We start from the raw sequence: 14432 nt of genomic DNA, 5'->3' as shown, positions 1-14432 counted from the left end.
ACAGTGGTACCTCATCTTACGAACGCCTCTTCTAACAAACTTTTCAAGATACGAACCCGGTGTTTAAGATTTTTTGCCTCTTCTTCCGAACTATTTTCACCTTACGAACCCAAGCAGCTGCTGCTGGGATGAAGGGGTTTCTTTTTTCCCCTTTTTTGAAGAAAGAAAAGGGAGGGGCGGCTTGGAGGAGGAAAGATTTTGCAGAGAACAACGTGCTTGCAAAGGCACTGAAAGGGTGTCTTTTTAAGAAAGAAAAGGGAGGGGCGGCTTGGAGAAGGAAAGATTTTGCAGAGAACAAGGTGCTTGCAAAGGCACTGAAATGGTGTCTTTTGAAGAAAGAAAAGGGAGGGGCGGCTTGGAGGAGAAAAGATTTTGCAGAGAACAAGGTGCTTGCAAAGGCACTGAAACGGTGTCTTTTGAAGAAAGAAAAGGGAGGGGCGCCCCCTTGCCTTTCTTCCTTCCCACTCACCCTTTACTCTAGCCTTGCTTCTTCCACCCGCCCCCTTTAGCTGCTCCTCCCTGCCCTCTGTTCGCCTCCCTTCTAAAGTTTGGGATTTTCCTGAAGGATTTGCACGCATTATTTGCTTTTACATTGATTCCTATGGGAAACATTGTTTCCTCTTACGAACTTTTCAGCTTACGAACCTCCTCCTGGAACCAATTAAGTTCGTATGATGAGGTACCACTGTATAGTAAACGTAGCTAACAGAGATTTAGCAATCAGGATTTCTATTCCATTCTATTCTTATGAGAATTACCTTTGCTTCACTTATTATGGTATTCATCATAGTGGTTACTTGTATTTGCACTACCATACACTATATTGTTGTGTACAATATGAATCAGCTAAATCATAACATCCAACAGAATGAATGCTGTGACTATTATTAACAGAAAATGTTTTAAAATTGTTGCATTGCTTTAATATATTTCATAATTATTACAGTCAATTACCAGTTCTTCCAGTAACTGTTATATTAGTGCAGAGAAATAATTTGAAATCTTCAGTTATAAAGAAAGATGACATAAATTTTCTCGCTAAAACAACTGTTATACAATGAATCACTTAATATTTAAGTGAATTATTGATTTATTTAGGCATATATTGGCTACCCAATTGAAACTGAAAAAATTTAGACACATTGTAGTATACCAAACATATTTAATATAATTATATACCAAGCATGTTAGTAGCAGTAATACCAAGAAAATTTAGACTGAAATAATTTATTTGAAATCAGTAGATCTTATTTTTGAAATTAGGATTTATGTTATGCATGTAAATATTATTTATTACTAAGCCCTCAAAATTTATTGTGAGATTCAAATACTAAAAATGTGCAGATAACCAATTTGAAAAAGAGGATTTTTAGACATATGGCATTAATAACATCATAACAGACCTGGATTAAAAATACCTAGCATGAGTTGTTTATGTCTAAAATGGAATATTATTCTGAAGTTTAAATTTTTGATCGACACAAATAATCAAATAAAATTATGATGACAGTGTTTCTATAAAAGATTCAGCTGACAGTAATATCCAAAATTTGCTTCAGTTACAGATTAATAACAAAAAAATTACCAGCTCAATCCAAAACGAAGTTAAACTGAAATATTTAGATACAAATCATTTAAATCCTATTGATACAATGGTATTTAGTTGGTTTAAGGGATGTCTGTAAATTTAAATCCAGCCCATACTCAAAGAATGCTTTATACTTCTTAAAACCTGTTTCCAATTGTCCAAATTCTTGAAAAAAGGAAAAGAGCCGAGAACTGGAAATCAGTATAAGAAATATATTTAAAATATAGGATGCCATATTTCTGGGGGGAAAAATCTTTTTGCTTTAAATCAGTACATGTATTGATGCACTTGGAAATCCAACATGTTTGCCTTTCCCAAATCTCAAATAGAAAATACAAAGTGAACAGAAATAAGGTGACTATAGAAAACTTTACTTGCATAACGATTAAAAAAAACCCAACTACATTTCAAAAGCAATTATTGACAGTGGAGTTCTATTTATGTCTACCTAGATTGTTAAGTTCAAAAAAGTTTATGTCCCTTACTTCTAGCCGAGTACGTCAGGCATAAGATCGCAGTGTTGAACAAAAGGAGGAAAAACTGGATACCTGAACTATGCTGAAAAAAATTAACTGCAAAAAATTAATTTTAATGCTTAGTCAGAATTGTACAATACAATCTTTTACAGAAATGACATTTGATTGCCATGCCAAATACATTCTATATATTGATGACATTCTAATCCAGCATTTTAATCTGTACCATTTCCATTTTCAGAGATACAGCATATATCTTCTAGTGCATTTCATTAATCTGAAAATTTCTGGATTATTTATCTTCAGCCCAATGTAAAAAAAGTTAGATGATAACATTGTAACAGTTCTACTAATCAATGAGTGCAATGGCAAGATAACATTTCATATATAATTTTGTAAGATAAACAAATGTCCCAAAATATAACAAAAAATTTAAATAAACTGGCAAGGTTTATTCAAAAATAAAAAAATATGATTTTCAACCAACACTTGAATAAAAAGATCATACATGTTCGTATTAGAATAAAAATGTGCTTTTTGTAGAAAAAGTTTACAGAGCGTCATTGTTATCACAAAGTCTTTGCATATTATACGTATCCCAAACTGCATGTAAAACTAATCTCAAATATAGTTTTACACTACAGTCCCACATGGACGTTTATAGGCACAGTCAATCTAAATAATGAATAGAGCATATTTCTGTGTAAAATGCATATAGGCTTGCTGCATAATCCTAAGCATGTCTACTAAAGTGGCTACTAAACCATTTTAAGGACAACGGGCTTCATCTTATTCAAACTGCATAAGATTGCAGCTCCATATGCCTTCACATGCTGAGTTCCAGAAGAGAGGTATGACATCAATTTGTAACAGTTTTGCACTTGCCTAGAATCATATTCAAATCCACTGCAAGTTGGAAATTGAAAATCTCCATACCAAAAAATCTGGAAGTAAATGTAATACTAGCTACAAGCTGCGTTTTTAAACCCCACAAAACCTCTTAAACAAATCAAAATACTGTTTTGCTATTTTAATATGTTACCCGTTGCCAGCTTTAAAGAAATTAAAGCATTATCGCCAAGCATAAAATGCCCATTTGCTCTGTTTTGATTTATGTCATTGTTCTGTTTTTACAGCTTACTGTTGACAGAGTGAGGTAATTCAACTACAATTTTTCCAATGTTTTTCCCCATGTACATATAATCTATAGCACGGAACACTGACTCTAAGCCAGTAAACTTGTTCTCTGGAGACAGGTCTCCAAAGTCCACCTCGCAAACAATTTCTCTCTTTTCACACATTTCAACCAAGTGTTTCATAGCCATTTGGTAACCAGAAAAGTAATGATTTAAGAAGAAACCTCGGATGCTAGCTGATTTTTTTAGCAACTTTGCTGGTAGCATTTCTGTGCGACTTCGTGGAAGGCCAGTTTGTGTTTGGTAGCCAGAAATAAGCCCAATAATGATCAGGCGACCTTTGATAGCCAAGGATTTGACAGCCAAATCATACATTTCTCCACCAACCGATTCATATACAACATCCACACCTTTAGGGTACTCATTTTTGAGGACATCAGCAACATTTTCAGTTTTATAGTTGATAGGTCGATCACAGCCAATAGATTTTAGAAAAGCACATTTTTCATCAGTGGAGCAAGTTCCTATTACGTGGCATTTTGCTTTCTTTGAAAGTTGCACAGCAAACTGGCCAGTGCCTCCAGCTGCTGCTGTCACCAGAACTGTCTTTCCTTCAGACAATTCTCCAAGTTCTTTCAGACTAATATATGCTGTAGTTCCACTTACCAGAAGAGTCAGAATCTCTGGTTTCATAGAAGGTATCGGAATGGCTTCTTTAGCAGGCACAACTATATATTCAGAAAAAGCTCCTGATTTTACGTAGGCCACAGACTGGCCTACAGTGTATTTTGCACTTGCACTTAAGCCCAAGGCCACCACTTCACCAATCCCTTCAAAACCTACATCAAATGGAGGCTTAACCAAAACGTCATACCGGCCAGCTGAGTAGTTAATATCAGATGCATTAATGCCAACAAATCTAGAAGAAAACAAAAATGTGTTAAGATCTCTTTTTGGCAAGACTGGTAAGAAAATAATTTCATTTAAATGTACAAGGCTGGAGATTTAAGTGACACCTCTTCAAAGATTTCAAAGGTTGCAACAGGAATTATTTTGTCCCCCCCACCCCACCCAAAAAAGATAATTGTAATCAGATTTCACTTTTGCTAACATGCAGGCTTGACCTTGTATCTTCAAATGAAAAACCAAGGCATTCTTGTTATGCGTGACAAAAGTAACAAAGATAAAAATTATTTTTCATAAACTATGGAATAAAATATTTTTACTAGAATAGAACAGAATAGAATAGAATAGGCAAATATATTGACTCCGGCAGCAAATTTACATTTTTGATTATAACAACACTTTAAATGACTAATGATAATGTGAAGTATCAAAGTCCTCTTCAAGGTCGATGGACAAAAATGTTACTGCAGGCAAATTTAAAGAAAATTGATCTAGTGACTGTAATAAATTTGCCTTTTGATGCAACTAATTTGCACATTATTAAAACATTTTGCTGTATATAAATGACTAAAACACCTTAAAAGAACCTTGAACAGAAAAAGTAAAATAGTGCTCCACTAGTTTGCACATATTGATTTTTAACAGGTAAAAATGTATAAAAGTATTAAAGATGGGCAATGGTATCTTGTAATGCTAAGGAATAAGTAAACTGGAGTGTTTAAAGACAGGTATTTTACACATAAGTTTAAAAAGAATCTATGCTGATGATTGTCCTTTATATCGAAAAATAAATAAATATTGGCATTTAATTATGCACATGGATGAAAAAAATATGGGATTTGAAATAATTTGCCTGTAAAGGTAAAGGAAGCTCTTTGGACATTTCTAATTCTAAGAAAACAGCCCCGTTCATTATGAAGTGTTCTTATATGTATGATATAGCTACAGATTCAGAAAATACATCCTCAGCTGAACAACTTCTGTATTGTCCAATTCTTTATACAATCTAGCCTGCATTTCCACTAGAGGATACTTTTCTTCTATTTATGGCTCTTCAGAAAAACAAAAACTAAACACAAGTAGCTTTAATGTATGTCCTTTTTACGTCCTGTACTGGAGGCGTGCATGCCGTGTGTATTTGTGTAAGAGAGAAGGATTCTAAAGCGAAGGTCTGCTTTGTTAGGAAACAAAAGATCGGCGCACCGATATGAGGGTGGGAGAAGCCTCAAGTACGCGAAGAAACTCTTCTTGCCTTGCCTCGTCTCGCCCCTAGAGCCAACTTCTTTCAGGAAGTTTGCTACCCCGAGAGGCGGCGGCTGGACGCCAAGCCGGGCTTATTTATTCAAGCACACACACACCGCTTCTCTACTCCATAATACAACTGATTTGTGATGCGCGTTTGTGCTCCCCCCTCATTTTTTTCGGCCAAAGTCACAGGGCGGCGCGGCTCATCTGAAAATTTCCTTCCTCCCGCGAGCCTAATTGTTGCTGCCTTCACGCCTCTGCACCCTTTCTTCAACGCCCCTCTCTTTTCCCTTAGCCGAGGCAAAGGTCCTGCCCGCTCGGCGAGCGGCTCCCTTCCAGAGCGGAAGATCAAGTTCGAGGCTTTTGATTTTTTTTTTTTGGCCCCGGGAGCCTTTTTTTTTTTTGCTTTAGATCCAGCCTCGGATCTGAAGTAAAACTTTGCCAGAGCGGGAACCACCTCTCCGGTTTAAAAGCAAAAACGCCGAAGCGGAGGTGCCCGTTCACCACGCGTGTTTAGACAACTTTTCCCGCCTAAGCGAGTTTTCCCCCACTCCATTTTCTTCCTTTTTAACTTTTGCAACACGAAATAATGCCATGCGGAGCGTAACGGCGCCAACTTGAGGGGCACGCAAACGAGGTGACTGAGCGGATGGCGGCGTCTTAATTCCGTTGGCCGAAGTGCTAGTACAAGTAGCACCTTCGTCGGCTGCATCTAAATAAGCTCTGCTGAGGGAGCCGTGTTTACTTTGACTCCCCCGCTGGCCGCCAGCGCGTGCACCTAAAGGCGAAGTTGTTGCTGGGCAGACTTGACTCCCCTTGGCTTTCTGACAGGGAAACTGCTAACAGCAAGGAGTACCGTAACCCGCTCGACTCAGGGAGGAAGGCCACTGGGTGATCTCCCAAGCACCATTACTTTTCTTCCCTTAATGCCAAGTAATTGGTACTTTCCACTTCGGGTTTTCCCTGACAAGTTTTCCAGGCACTCAGGGTTGCCTCTTGCCAACTTTTCCTTGTCAAAGTCAGTCAACAGGGAGAAAAATGGCAAGATAGCCCAGAAAAAAAGGAAAAGTAGGGTCGCAGGATCACCATGACAGAAGCAGAAGGTCAAGCAATAAACCAAATTGGCTTTAGCCACCTTTCTGATCCCTTCCTGAACTTCTTCCTTCTTCAGGACATGACTCAACAATTTAATCACCAGATTCTGCTTAAATTGCCTTATCCCATTCAACACACACACACACAAAATCACTTAAAAAAATCAATTTCAGCAACCAGAAAGTTAGGGAAAGGCTATAGGTGTATACCTAAAATTGTGGTGACTTTAAAAAAAAATATCAAAGAAGCTTTGTTACAGACTGAAGAATCCTTTCAACTAGTCCTATAAAGAAATCTGTAAATTTCACTCATGTGCTATTATTGCACAACTATTCCATTTACATTTATCCCATTCACTTTGGGGCTTTTCAGGTGAAGCACTGGGCAGACGGCAACTGGACAATTGTGGGCATAATCGGTTTGTATTTGCTTGCAAAACTAAGTCACAAGTTCAGGATCAGTTTGTGTGAAAGGAAAGAGATGTGTGGCCTTTCCACAGCAACCACTATTATCCAGTAAATTAACTGTGACCTAATTGATGCCTTGCCCCTGCTGCTCCTTTACCCTTTGCATCAAACTAGAAGGCACCCACGACTTTAACACAGCTCAAACCATCATAATGCTTAACCTAAACTACTGTACCAAGGCCCCCAACTTTCCATAAGGTTGCAAACTTGGATTGATATGTGAGATGGGGGAGGAAGAAATGTTTAAAGGAGACTAAGCAGCTTGTATGTCTTACTCAGAAGCAATTTACTCCCTTGGAAGACCTGGTATGTAGGACAGGAAGCTTGAATGAGCAGACAAAACAAAATCACCAACATCAGCCAGGAAGTGGGGAGTCTAACCCAAACAATCTGCAGGACACAATTGTACACAATTGTAGCATCTCTTCCTACTTTTCTACATTTTCCATCAGAATCTACCCATCCTCAATTTTTCTTTTCCAGATTTTAATGCCAATGTTTTCTTATTACACTGTACTTCTATAACAATCAGACATTTGCTGCTCATACCTGTGCTGAGTCTTGCATTTTCTCAGGAAGCCAGAAACTAGCCTTCTGGGTTGAGACAGAGGCTGGGCAGATAGATACACACACACACACACACACACACACACACCTTCCTAAATACTATGTTTAGTATGTTTAGTTTACTAGGTTTTCTTCCTGGATCTTCCCTCATTTTAATCACAAAATCACACTGGTCACAATACTGTACAAAGTACTGCAGTATTTCCCATTAATGTTTTTTCTTTATAAATATTGCAGGGGGTTTATTTCTACCATTCAAAACATATCCTACTGCCTATCTATTCGGTTGTGAGGATAGGCACATTTTCCAAGCAGAGGCAGAAAGGGAATTTCATCTAAATTGAAATCTTGTTCTAAAAAAAGGAGAAAAGTTAAAGTCAAATGAACTTCAATAGCCCAAAGCAACATAAATGTCATTCAGGCATGCATGGGTATAAGAGTCAGAGACAAGACAAAATGTAAAGGTTAGCTCTGTATTATAAGCATGTTCAGGTGAGTAAGTAGTAAGTCTGTAATATGGTAGTGGTATTCTCAAACACCTTTTCCTGCCTTCTTTCTTTCTTCCTTGTCTTTTGATTGACCAATATGAATTTTCAAGGCTAAATAAATCCAGGTGACTGCATTTATTTTACTGAGAGAGTGCGAGTGTGTGTAGACAATCCTGAGGAAGCTTTCAAAGAGTAAAAACAAGCCTCAAAGAACTTTATTCTTCACACACTTTATTTTGCACTAATGAGATCTCTGCTTTTGCCTGTGTGTGAACCTCCAGGAAAAAAAAAGTGAGGGGGAGGGCAGAAGCTCACCTCAAACAATCTACATAACATGGAAGTTGAGAACTCCCAATTTGATTTCTCACATGCACCTCATAGAGAGGGGTGAGAAAGAGATGGCCTTACACATTTGAGACTTGATATCCCCCATCCCTCTAGCTTTGGAGAGCTACAAGCATTCTCCAATTCTCCAGAAAGCCCACCCAACAGAAAAGCAATAATAGGAGTTACATTGAAAAATAAATATATTACATGCATAAATTTTCAAATTGCATGGGGGAGGGGGAGAAAGTGCTGTGGAGGAGGGGTTCTGAGAACAAGGACTTAACATTTTGACAGTCAGAAAGCACAGTATATGGACCTGTACCGTTTTGTATCAGCCAATCCCCCTTCTTTCTCACCAAGAAAGTGGATTTCAATGTACCCAGAGCTAGATATCACTTTCCTATTTAACATTAGCAATGGTTCAGATATTTGCTTTTATAAATGCTGCCTTCTGATAGCTGCAATAATTCTGACATCAGAGAGGGTAAAGTGGATAATGCTGCACATTACATGCATATATTCCCATGGTTCAGGGAGTGTTATGATAACTATTGTCATCTGTATCAACATCTGGTTTTGTGAGAGTCACTGATCATTCATTTCATTCTAATCATTGCACTTTATCTAGTTGAATCTACTGGATTCAATAGGGTTAAACAAAGCAATGAAAAACAACCTCTGATTATCTCAAAGTTCCTTCTTAAAGTTCCACATTAAAAGAAAACATTTTAGCCAAAGCAACCCTTGAATCAGAATTAACTCTTAAAGATCTTCCCACAAAACACAGACTAAAGGTAGGGGCAGTTTTTCTCCCCACTGCCTGATTTTTAAGCTTTTGGTTCTGAAAAGTTGTTTTTACACAATGGAAACACCCAGGAGGTTAATAACCTTAAAAACCTTACAAAAAGACCAGACTAAATCCATTTGTAGAAGCTATATTCTCTCCTAACATCTTTCTTTCCTTCCTTCCTTCTTCTCTTTTTCCTTCCCCCCACTCTCTTTTGCTATAAACTGACCCTTCGTAAAGCAGTGCTTTTCAAGGCTCTGAAAAAGCCAGGAAAGCCTTCTGCTCAGCGTGGAAAGGCAGAACAATAGTCATTACTGTCAAAGGCTTCCAGGGAGCTTGCAGATAATTTTTTTTTTTACCGAAATCGGCAAGGCCTTCCTTCCGGGAAAGCGATTGTGAAGGGGGCCCGCACCTCCCTCCCTCATCTGCTTTTAGCCTTGCTTGTTTTGTGAAGGGTGTGTGTGTGTGGAGAGGGTAGTGGAATTAACCGGCTGAGGAGCAATACGGATAGGTGGGTGGCAGCCCCATAGCTTTCCTGTTAATTCTGCACATTAAGGTTAGTGACGTGGAAGACTGCGGTGGGGAGGGGGGAAAGGTAAGAGTTTTGTACACAACTTCCTCTAGTCTAAAATATTGCCTGGAGTGTGCTACATGCGCGCGCACCCAGCCCAACATGACGATAAATAACCTAAGCTCTAATTCTACCTCCCAATTGTTCGCCAGTAACCGCACGTGGAGATCCACACAGATCTGTCAGCCTTGATTATATATAGTACAACTTGCCACCTCCTAAGTAGGGCGAGGCGGAAAAGAAAGGGTCGCCCACCCATACCCCTTGCTCAGTTTGTGGAGACTGGGCGCAATCCTACCCTGCCTGGGAGGGGCTTGGAAATTCATTTCCTGATTGTCGAAGTTCTTTCTTTTGCACCTTGATGTCACCTACAGGGTCTTTTTTTTCCTGACTGGGTGGTGGGTTTTTTTCCCCGGAGGGGGGTGGGAGAGAAGCACAATCGCCTTCCCACTTTTTTTACCCATAAAATACAGAGAAGTTGGCGGCAGTCCGTCAAGTGAACGACTGCTTTGCTTTTGCAAGGAAGTGGGCAGGCGGGGTTATTTTTTTTTGGGGGGGGAGAATATTTGGGGTAATAAATTATGCCAACAGTTGTCCAAGGCAGTCGATAGGATCGCAAAGAGCGCCAGCCTGCGCGGGAGGGGAAGGGTGGACGCACCAGGCCCTTTGCTTGGGAAAATATTCGGGGCGGGAGGGATCGCCTGCCCCCTCTCCAGTTATTGCCAAAGCCTTGGGAGTGGGGAGGGGAATGGATTCTCTCACCTGTTTCTAACCAGCAGATCGCCGTCTCCCGGGACCGGCACGGGCGCGTCGTGGCGAAGGGAAACAGCTTCTCGGAAGTTTGGAGTCAGCTTAGTCGCTACCAGTTTCTTCATGTAAGTGGGAATGGACGAGCCCTGGAAATCCATAAAGTGGCGCGAGTAGGACATGTCCACGATGGGCCGGGTCGGAGGAGCACTCGAACACACCCGCAAAGGTCTCCCCAGAGAAATCAGGTGCTCTCGGTTCAGCCAACGGTGCCAAGCTTCCCGACACTTCAGCCCCACGCTGATCCGCCCGTGGAACGTCATCGACCAACCTTTTCGCCGCTCTCCAACCTAGGAGTCTTTCGCGAGCGTGCTGCCTTCCAGCACAGGCGGGCTCGGTATATTGCGATTTGTGTATGTAAATAAAGTCTAATGCAGAGAGCTGCCGCCTAGCTCCAAGTCCTTCCCTTTCCAGCCCCTCCGCCACTCGGCAAGATTAGATCAGCAGTTAGCAGCCGCTGCAGCAGTTTCGCCTGCGGCGGACTTTCTCTGTCCTGTCTTTAGGGGGTTGGGTTTTTTTTTGTTTTTTTTTAAAGCACGGGCAAAGTTCGTTTCTGAGCTGAGCTTGCTTAAAACTCGCTGTTGTCGCAGGAACAAACCAAGACCCCGCGCGCTGTTTTGTGCAGCCCTGGAACAAAACGGGCAGAATCCCACACAGCGTTCGAGGGTGTGCAAAAACCGAAAGGTTTGCCTTTCACTCGGGAAGGAAAGCGTATTTTTGGGGGGAGGCGAAGGAGCAGATCTACTTCATTTTTTTTTTTTGGTGGAGAATGATCTGCTTTCTAAGGAAGAGGTTATAATTGCATATTCCAACCTGCCGCATCTCCCCTTCCCCCCAGCTCTTCCCTTAAAGGAAACAAAACAAGACCCGGAACTGATGGTTTCTAAACCGTTCCTATATAAATATAGGGGAAAAAAATAAATAAAGCTCGAATGTAGGATTAGTTCGATAAAAAGGTTAGGCTGGGAGCAAGAAGTTGCAGCTAATCTGGCAACGTTATTAGCAGCCTGCGAGAGCCGCTGGCTGCTGAGACAGGCCCCTCCCCTTCCGTGCGAAACGTTCACTTCCTCGTAAGGTGGTACAAATCAAACCAGAGCCGCTTGCGACCGCGACTGGAAACCGCGCTTGCATTGGGCTGAAAAATACTGTACTGTAAAGTCACCAGAGATTTACGGAAGGATCGAAAGCATATTTTAAAATCCGGACAGCCGTGCATATGTGAGCTCCGAATGGTAGTAATTGTAGTAACAATAGCAGTAGTGATAGCAATAATAGTAAGGTTGAACTACTTTCTATGTTGCTCGGCTCCTCGTGGTTTTATAACATCCACATATGACAAAATGAGGCTGAAAAATGCATTGGTTGCTTTTTGACTCCCCCTTTCCTCACCCCATTAGATATGGTCTTAAACAATGTTGTCATTTATTTTTGACTTGTTTTTTTTTTTTAATCTATGATCGAGCTTTCAGATTTCTGCTATGCTCAACATTGCTGGTCGAAAAATAGTATCTGCTTAAATTATTAGCTTTATACCTATTTATCCTGGAGAAAGCTCCACTAAACTCCGTAAATTTACTTTAGAGGAGACATTGTGCTATCAAGAGTTTTTATACATCCACTTAACAGCCCCCCCCCCAACACACACACAAAATCACTTTCGAGGAAGATTCGCCATACCTGTACAAGATGCTTTCAGTGCAAATCTTTGATGTTGCCAGATGCAGACAAACTAGGGATCTGTCTGAAACTATGCTCTGGGAATCAATGCTTAGTGTTAATTACAGTAAACATGAAACAGCTTTGCATGGGTTAGAATAGAAAAATGCTTATTTAACTTGATTACAGTGATTTCAAGTCAGTTAGAAATCCTTTCTTAAAAGAGTTAAGTTTTATTTAAGAAATCACTTTACCTTTTACACAAAGGTACCATTTTTTTTGTTTAAGATTCTAGTAAGAAATTTCAATTTAACAAATTTATCAAACGTCTTAACCTCTAATCTCCCATACGAAGTGATTTCTGCTTTTATATAACTGGTCTATATATAAAAATGTAAAAATCTTGCATATATGATCTTCCACAAAACAAACTTTTTAAAATGCCTCATGGCATTTGCCTCCCTTCTCCAAATCCTTGACAGTCAAGCTCCAGGGAACTTGAACTGTGCAGTCGATACTTGCCTTTAAAACCAGACTATCACTATTTGAGTTCTACTGTACAAGCCTCGTTTTCCAGGAACAATAAAATAAAATAAAAATATCTGCAATAGTGTTTGCCGTGTGTTGTTTAGTCTGGGCGAAACAAAACAAAAAAGCAACCCAAAGAAACATTAAAATTAAACAAAGCAATTAAAAAGATTGACAGGTATGGGTTTGTATGAGAGCTATTTGTAATTGTCAGGGTGACGTTGGCAAGAGGAGGAGGAGTAAAAAAAATCTGAAGCAGGAAAAGCAGCTCGATGTGTCTGTCTATCAGTTGAGACTGTCTGAAAGCTCTGGGATCTGAATGTGTGCTATATTTCAGTGAAATGAGAAGAGGGAGAGTAGATCTTTTTCTCCCAGGAGTTTAACGCGGGGGAGGGATAGGTCACGTTAATCTGTCCCACCCTGTGAATGTCTCGGCTTCTCTCTGGACCCCCCTATTTTTCACACAGTATCTTTGGGGGCTTGTCCGGTGGGGGCTTTTTGTTTTGTTATAGATCGACATCAACTATAAACAATAATCCCTGTTAACGTGTTTGCGTAATTCTAATATCAGAAGAAACTGCGATTTTTGGAAGAAAGAGAGAGAGAAAAAGAGGGGGGGGGGGGAAGCGAGGCATTAAATTAATCCTCTTCGGCGGTGCCACTGTTTGATCTGTGACTCTTTGGAAGGTGGAGGAGTGACTGACATTTCCCATCCGGTGTGATCAGTACGTACAAGGGGCTTTACTCTTTTTTTTTTTTTTTTTTTTACTGTTTGCTTTCTTGATGAGAGGTGAAGGAAAGACTGGATCGACCTCGTTTTCCGCACAATGAAAAAGCCACCACCGGCGCAATAAATACCAGCAGCGTCCAAATCCACGGGCTTTTTTCTTTTTTGAAACAAGCCAGCGAGCGAGAAAGTTGCGCTTGGAGACTCTTTGATCTCGGAGAAAGGCTTGCCGGGGGGGGGGGGTTGAGGAGAGGCAGCTGAGAGAGAGGGTTGAATTCAAGCGTCTCTTCGTTTGCTGTTTGCTCCCTTCTCTTCCTCCAAGGCGGCGGCGAAGAAGTAATCGAGTGTGGAAGTAGAAGGCGACGAAGGGGAGAGCGCCGGACCGACTAAAACGGATTTGGGCTGAGCGTCGCCGGAGCGAGCCAACCCCCCCCCCCCCCAACTCCCTCCGTCTTCTCCATCTCCCGGCTCACATCTTCGGGCAGAGGGACCGCAGCGCGAGCTTTGTTTGGTCTCTGAAGTAACTTTTTCAAACAGCCACGGAAAAAAAGAAGGGAGGAGGAGGAGGAGAAGCCCCAAGGGCGTGTATACGCGCGCGTTGGAGGTGGGGGGGCGCGCGGGAAAGGTCAGAAATCAACCTTGTAAATGAAAACATTGCCTCAGCGAGTTTTTGGCGTGGCAACGGCGCTCGGCATCCCCGCGCCCGGTCCGGGGGCAGCGGCATCCCAGCAGCACCGCCGGCCCCCCCTTTGCAACCTCTGCTCCCCGTTGGCGTCGCCAGGAGTTGACCCGAGAGAAGGACACCCGACGAGCCGCCGGGCCGGAACAGCGAACCCGCGCAAACTTTTCGCCCCCTCCCCCCCTCTCCTCCCCCGCCCCTCCCGCCGGCTCTCCCCAAGCGGACTTGAAAGTGGCAGAAGCCCTCGGGCTGCTGCTGCTCCCTTTCCCCGTTCCTTGTTCCCACCCCCCCATTTTTGTTAGTCTTGTGTGTCTTGTTTGTTTCTGCATGAAAAGAGTGGGGATTGGAAGAGTCCTGTGCGGAAACTCTCCAGCGGCGGCTG

The 14432-nt window shown here is 41.4% G+C and overlaps 2 protein-coding genes and 1 long non-coding RNA gene across 4 annotated transcripts in view; 2 read left to right on the top strand and 1 right to left on the bottom strand.

Annotated features, from left to right (window-relative positions):
- Positions 1-898: 898 nt before the first annotated feature.
- On the bottom strand, positions 899-11515 carry PTGR3 (prostaglandin reductase 3). Its single transcript, XM_070747443.1, has 2 exons — positions 10416-11515; positions 899-4119 (listed from the first exon to the last, which is right to left on the bottom strand). The coding sequence occupies exons 1-2, from the start codon at positions 10721-10723 to the stop codon at positions 3195-3197; spliced, it is 1233 nt and encodes a 410-aa protein (XP_070603544.1). The 5' UTR covers positions 10724-11515; the 3' UTR covers positions 899-3194.
- On the top strand, positions 9441-10840 carry LOC139164840 (uncharacterized). The gene is made up of 2 exons (XR_011558703.1): positions 9441-9638; positions 10433-10840. It is a non-coding gene; the product is annotated as an uncharacterized lncRNA (long non-coding RNA).
- Positions 11516-12993: 1478 nt separating the features above from the next.
- Positions 12994-14432, top strand: part of TSHZ1 (teashirt zinc finger homeobox 1) — a 102678-nt gene continuing 101239 nt past the window's right edge. Inside the window, exon 1 of one of the 2 annotated variants that reach the window (XM_070747442.1) lies at positions 12994-14432. This exon is cut by the window's right edge and continues 106 nt beyond it. The gene's annotated coding sequence lies outside the window, so the exon portion shown is untranslated. The other variant, XM_070747441.1, reaches the window with a different exon arrangement.

Source organism: Erythrolamprus reginae, chromosome 3, assembly GCF_031021105.1.
Source record: "Erythrolamprus reginae isolate rEryReg1 chromosome 3, rEryReg1.hap1, whole genome shotgun sequence".
Classification (NCBI taxonomy): Eukaryota; Metazoa; Chordata; class Lepidosauria; order Squamata; family Dipsadidae; genus Erythrolamprus; species Erythrolamprus reginae.
Note: the sequence above shows the minus strand (reverse complement) of the source record. Positions and strands in the feature narration are given on the sequence as shown.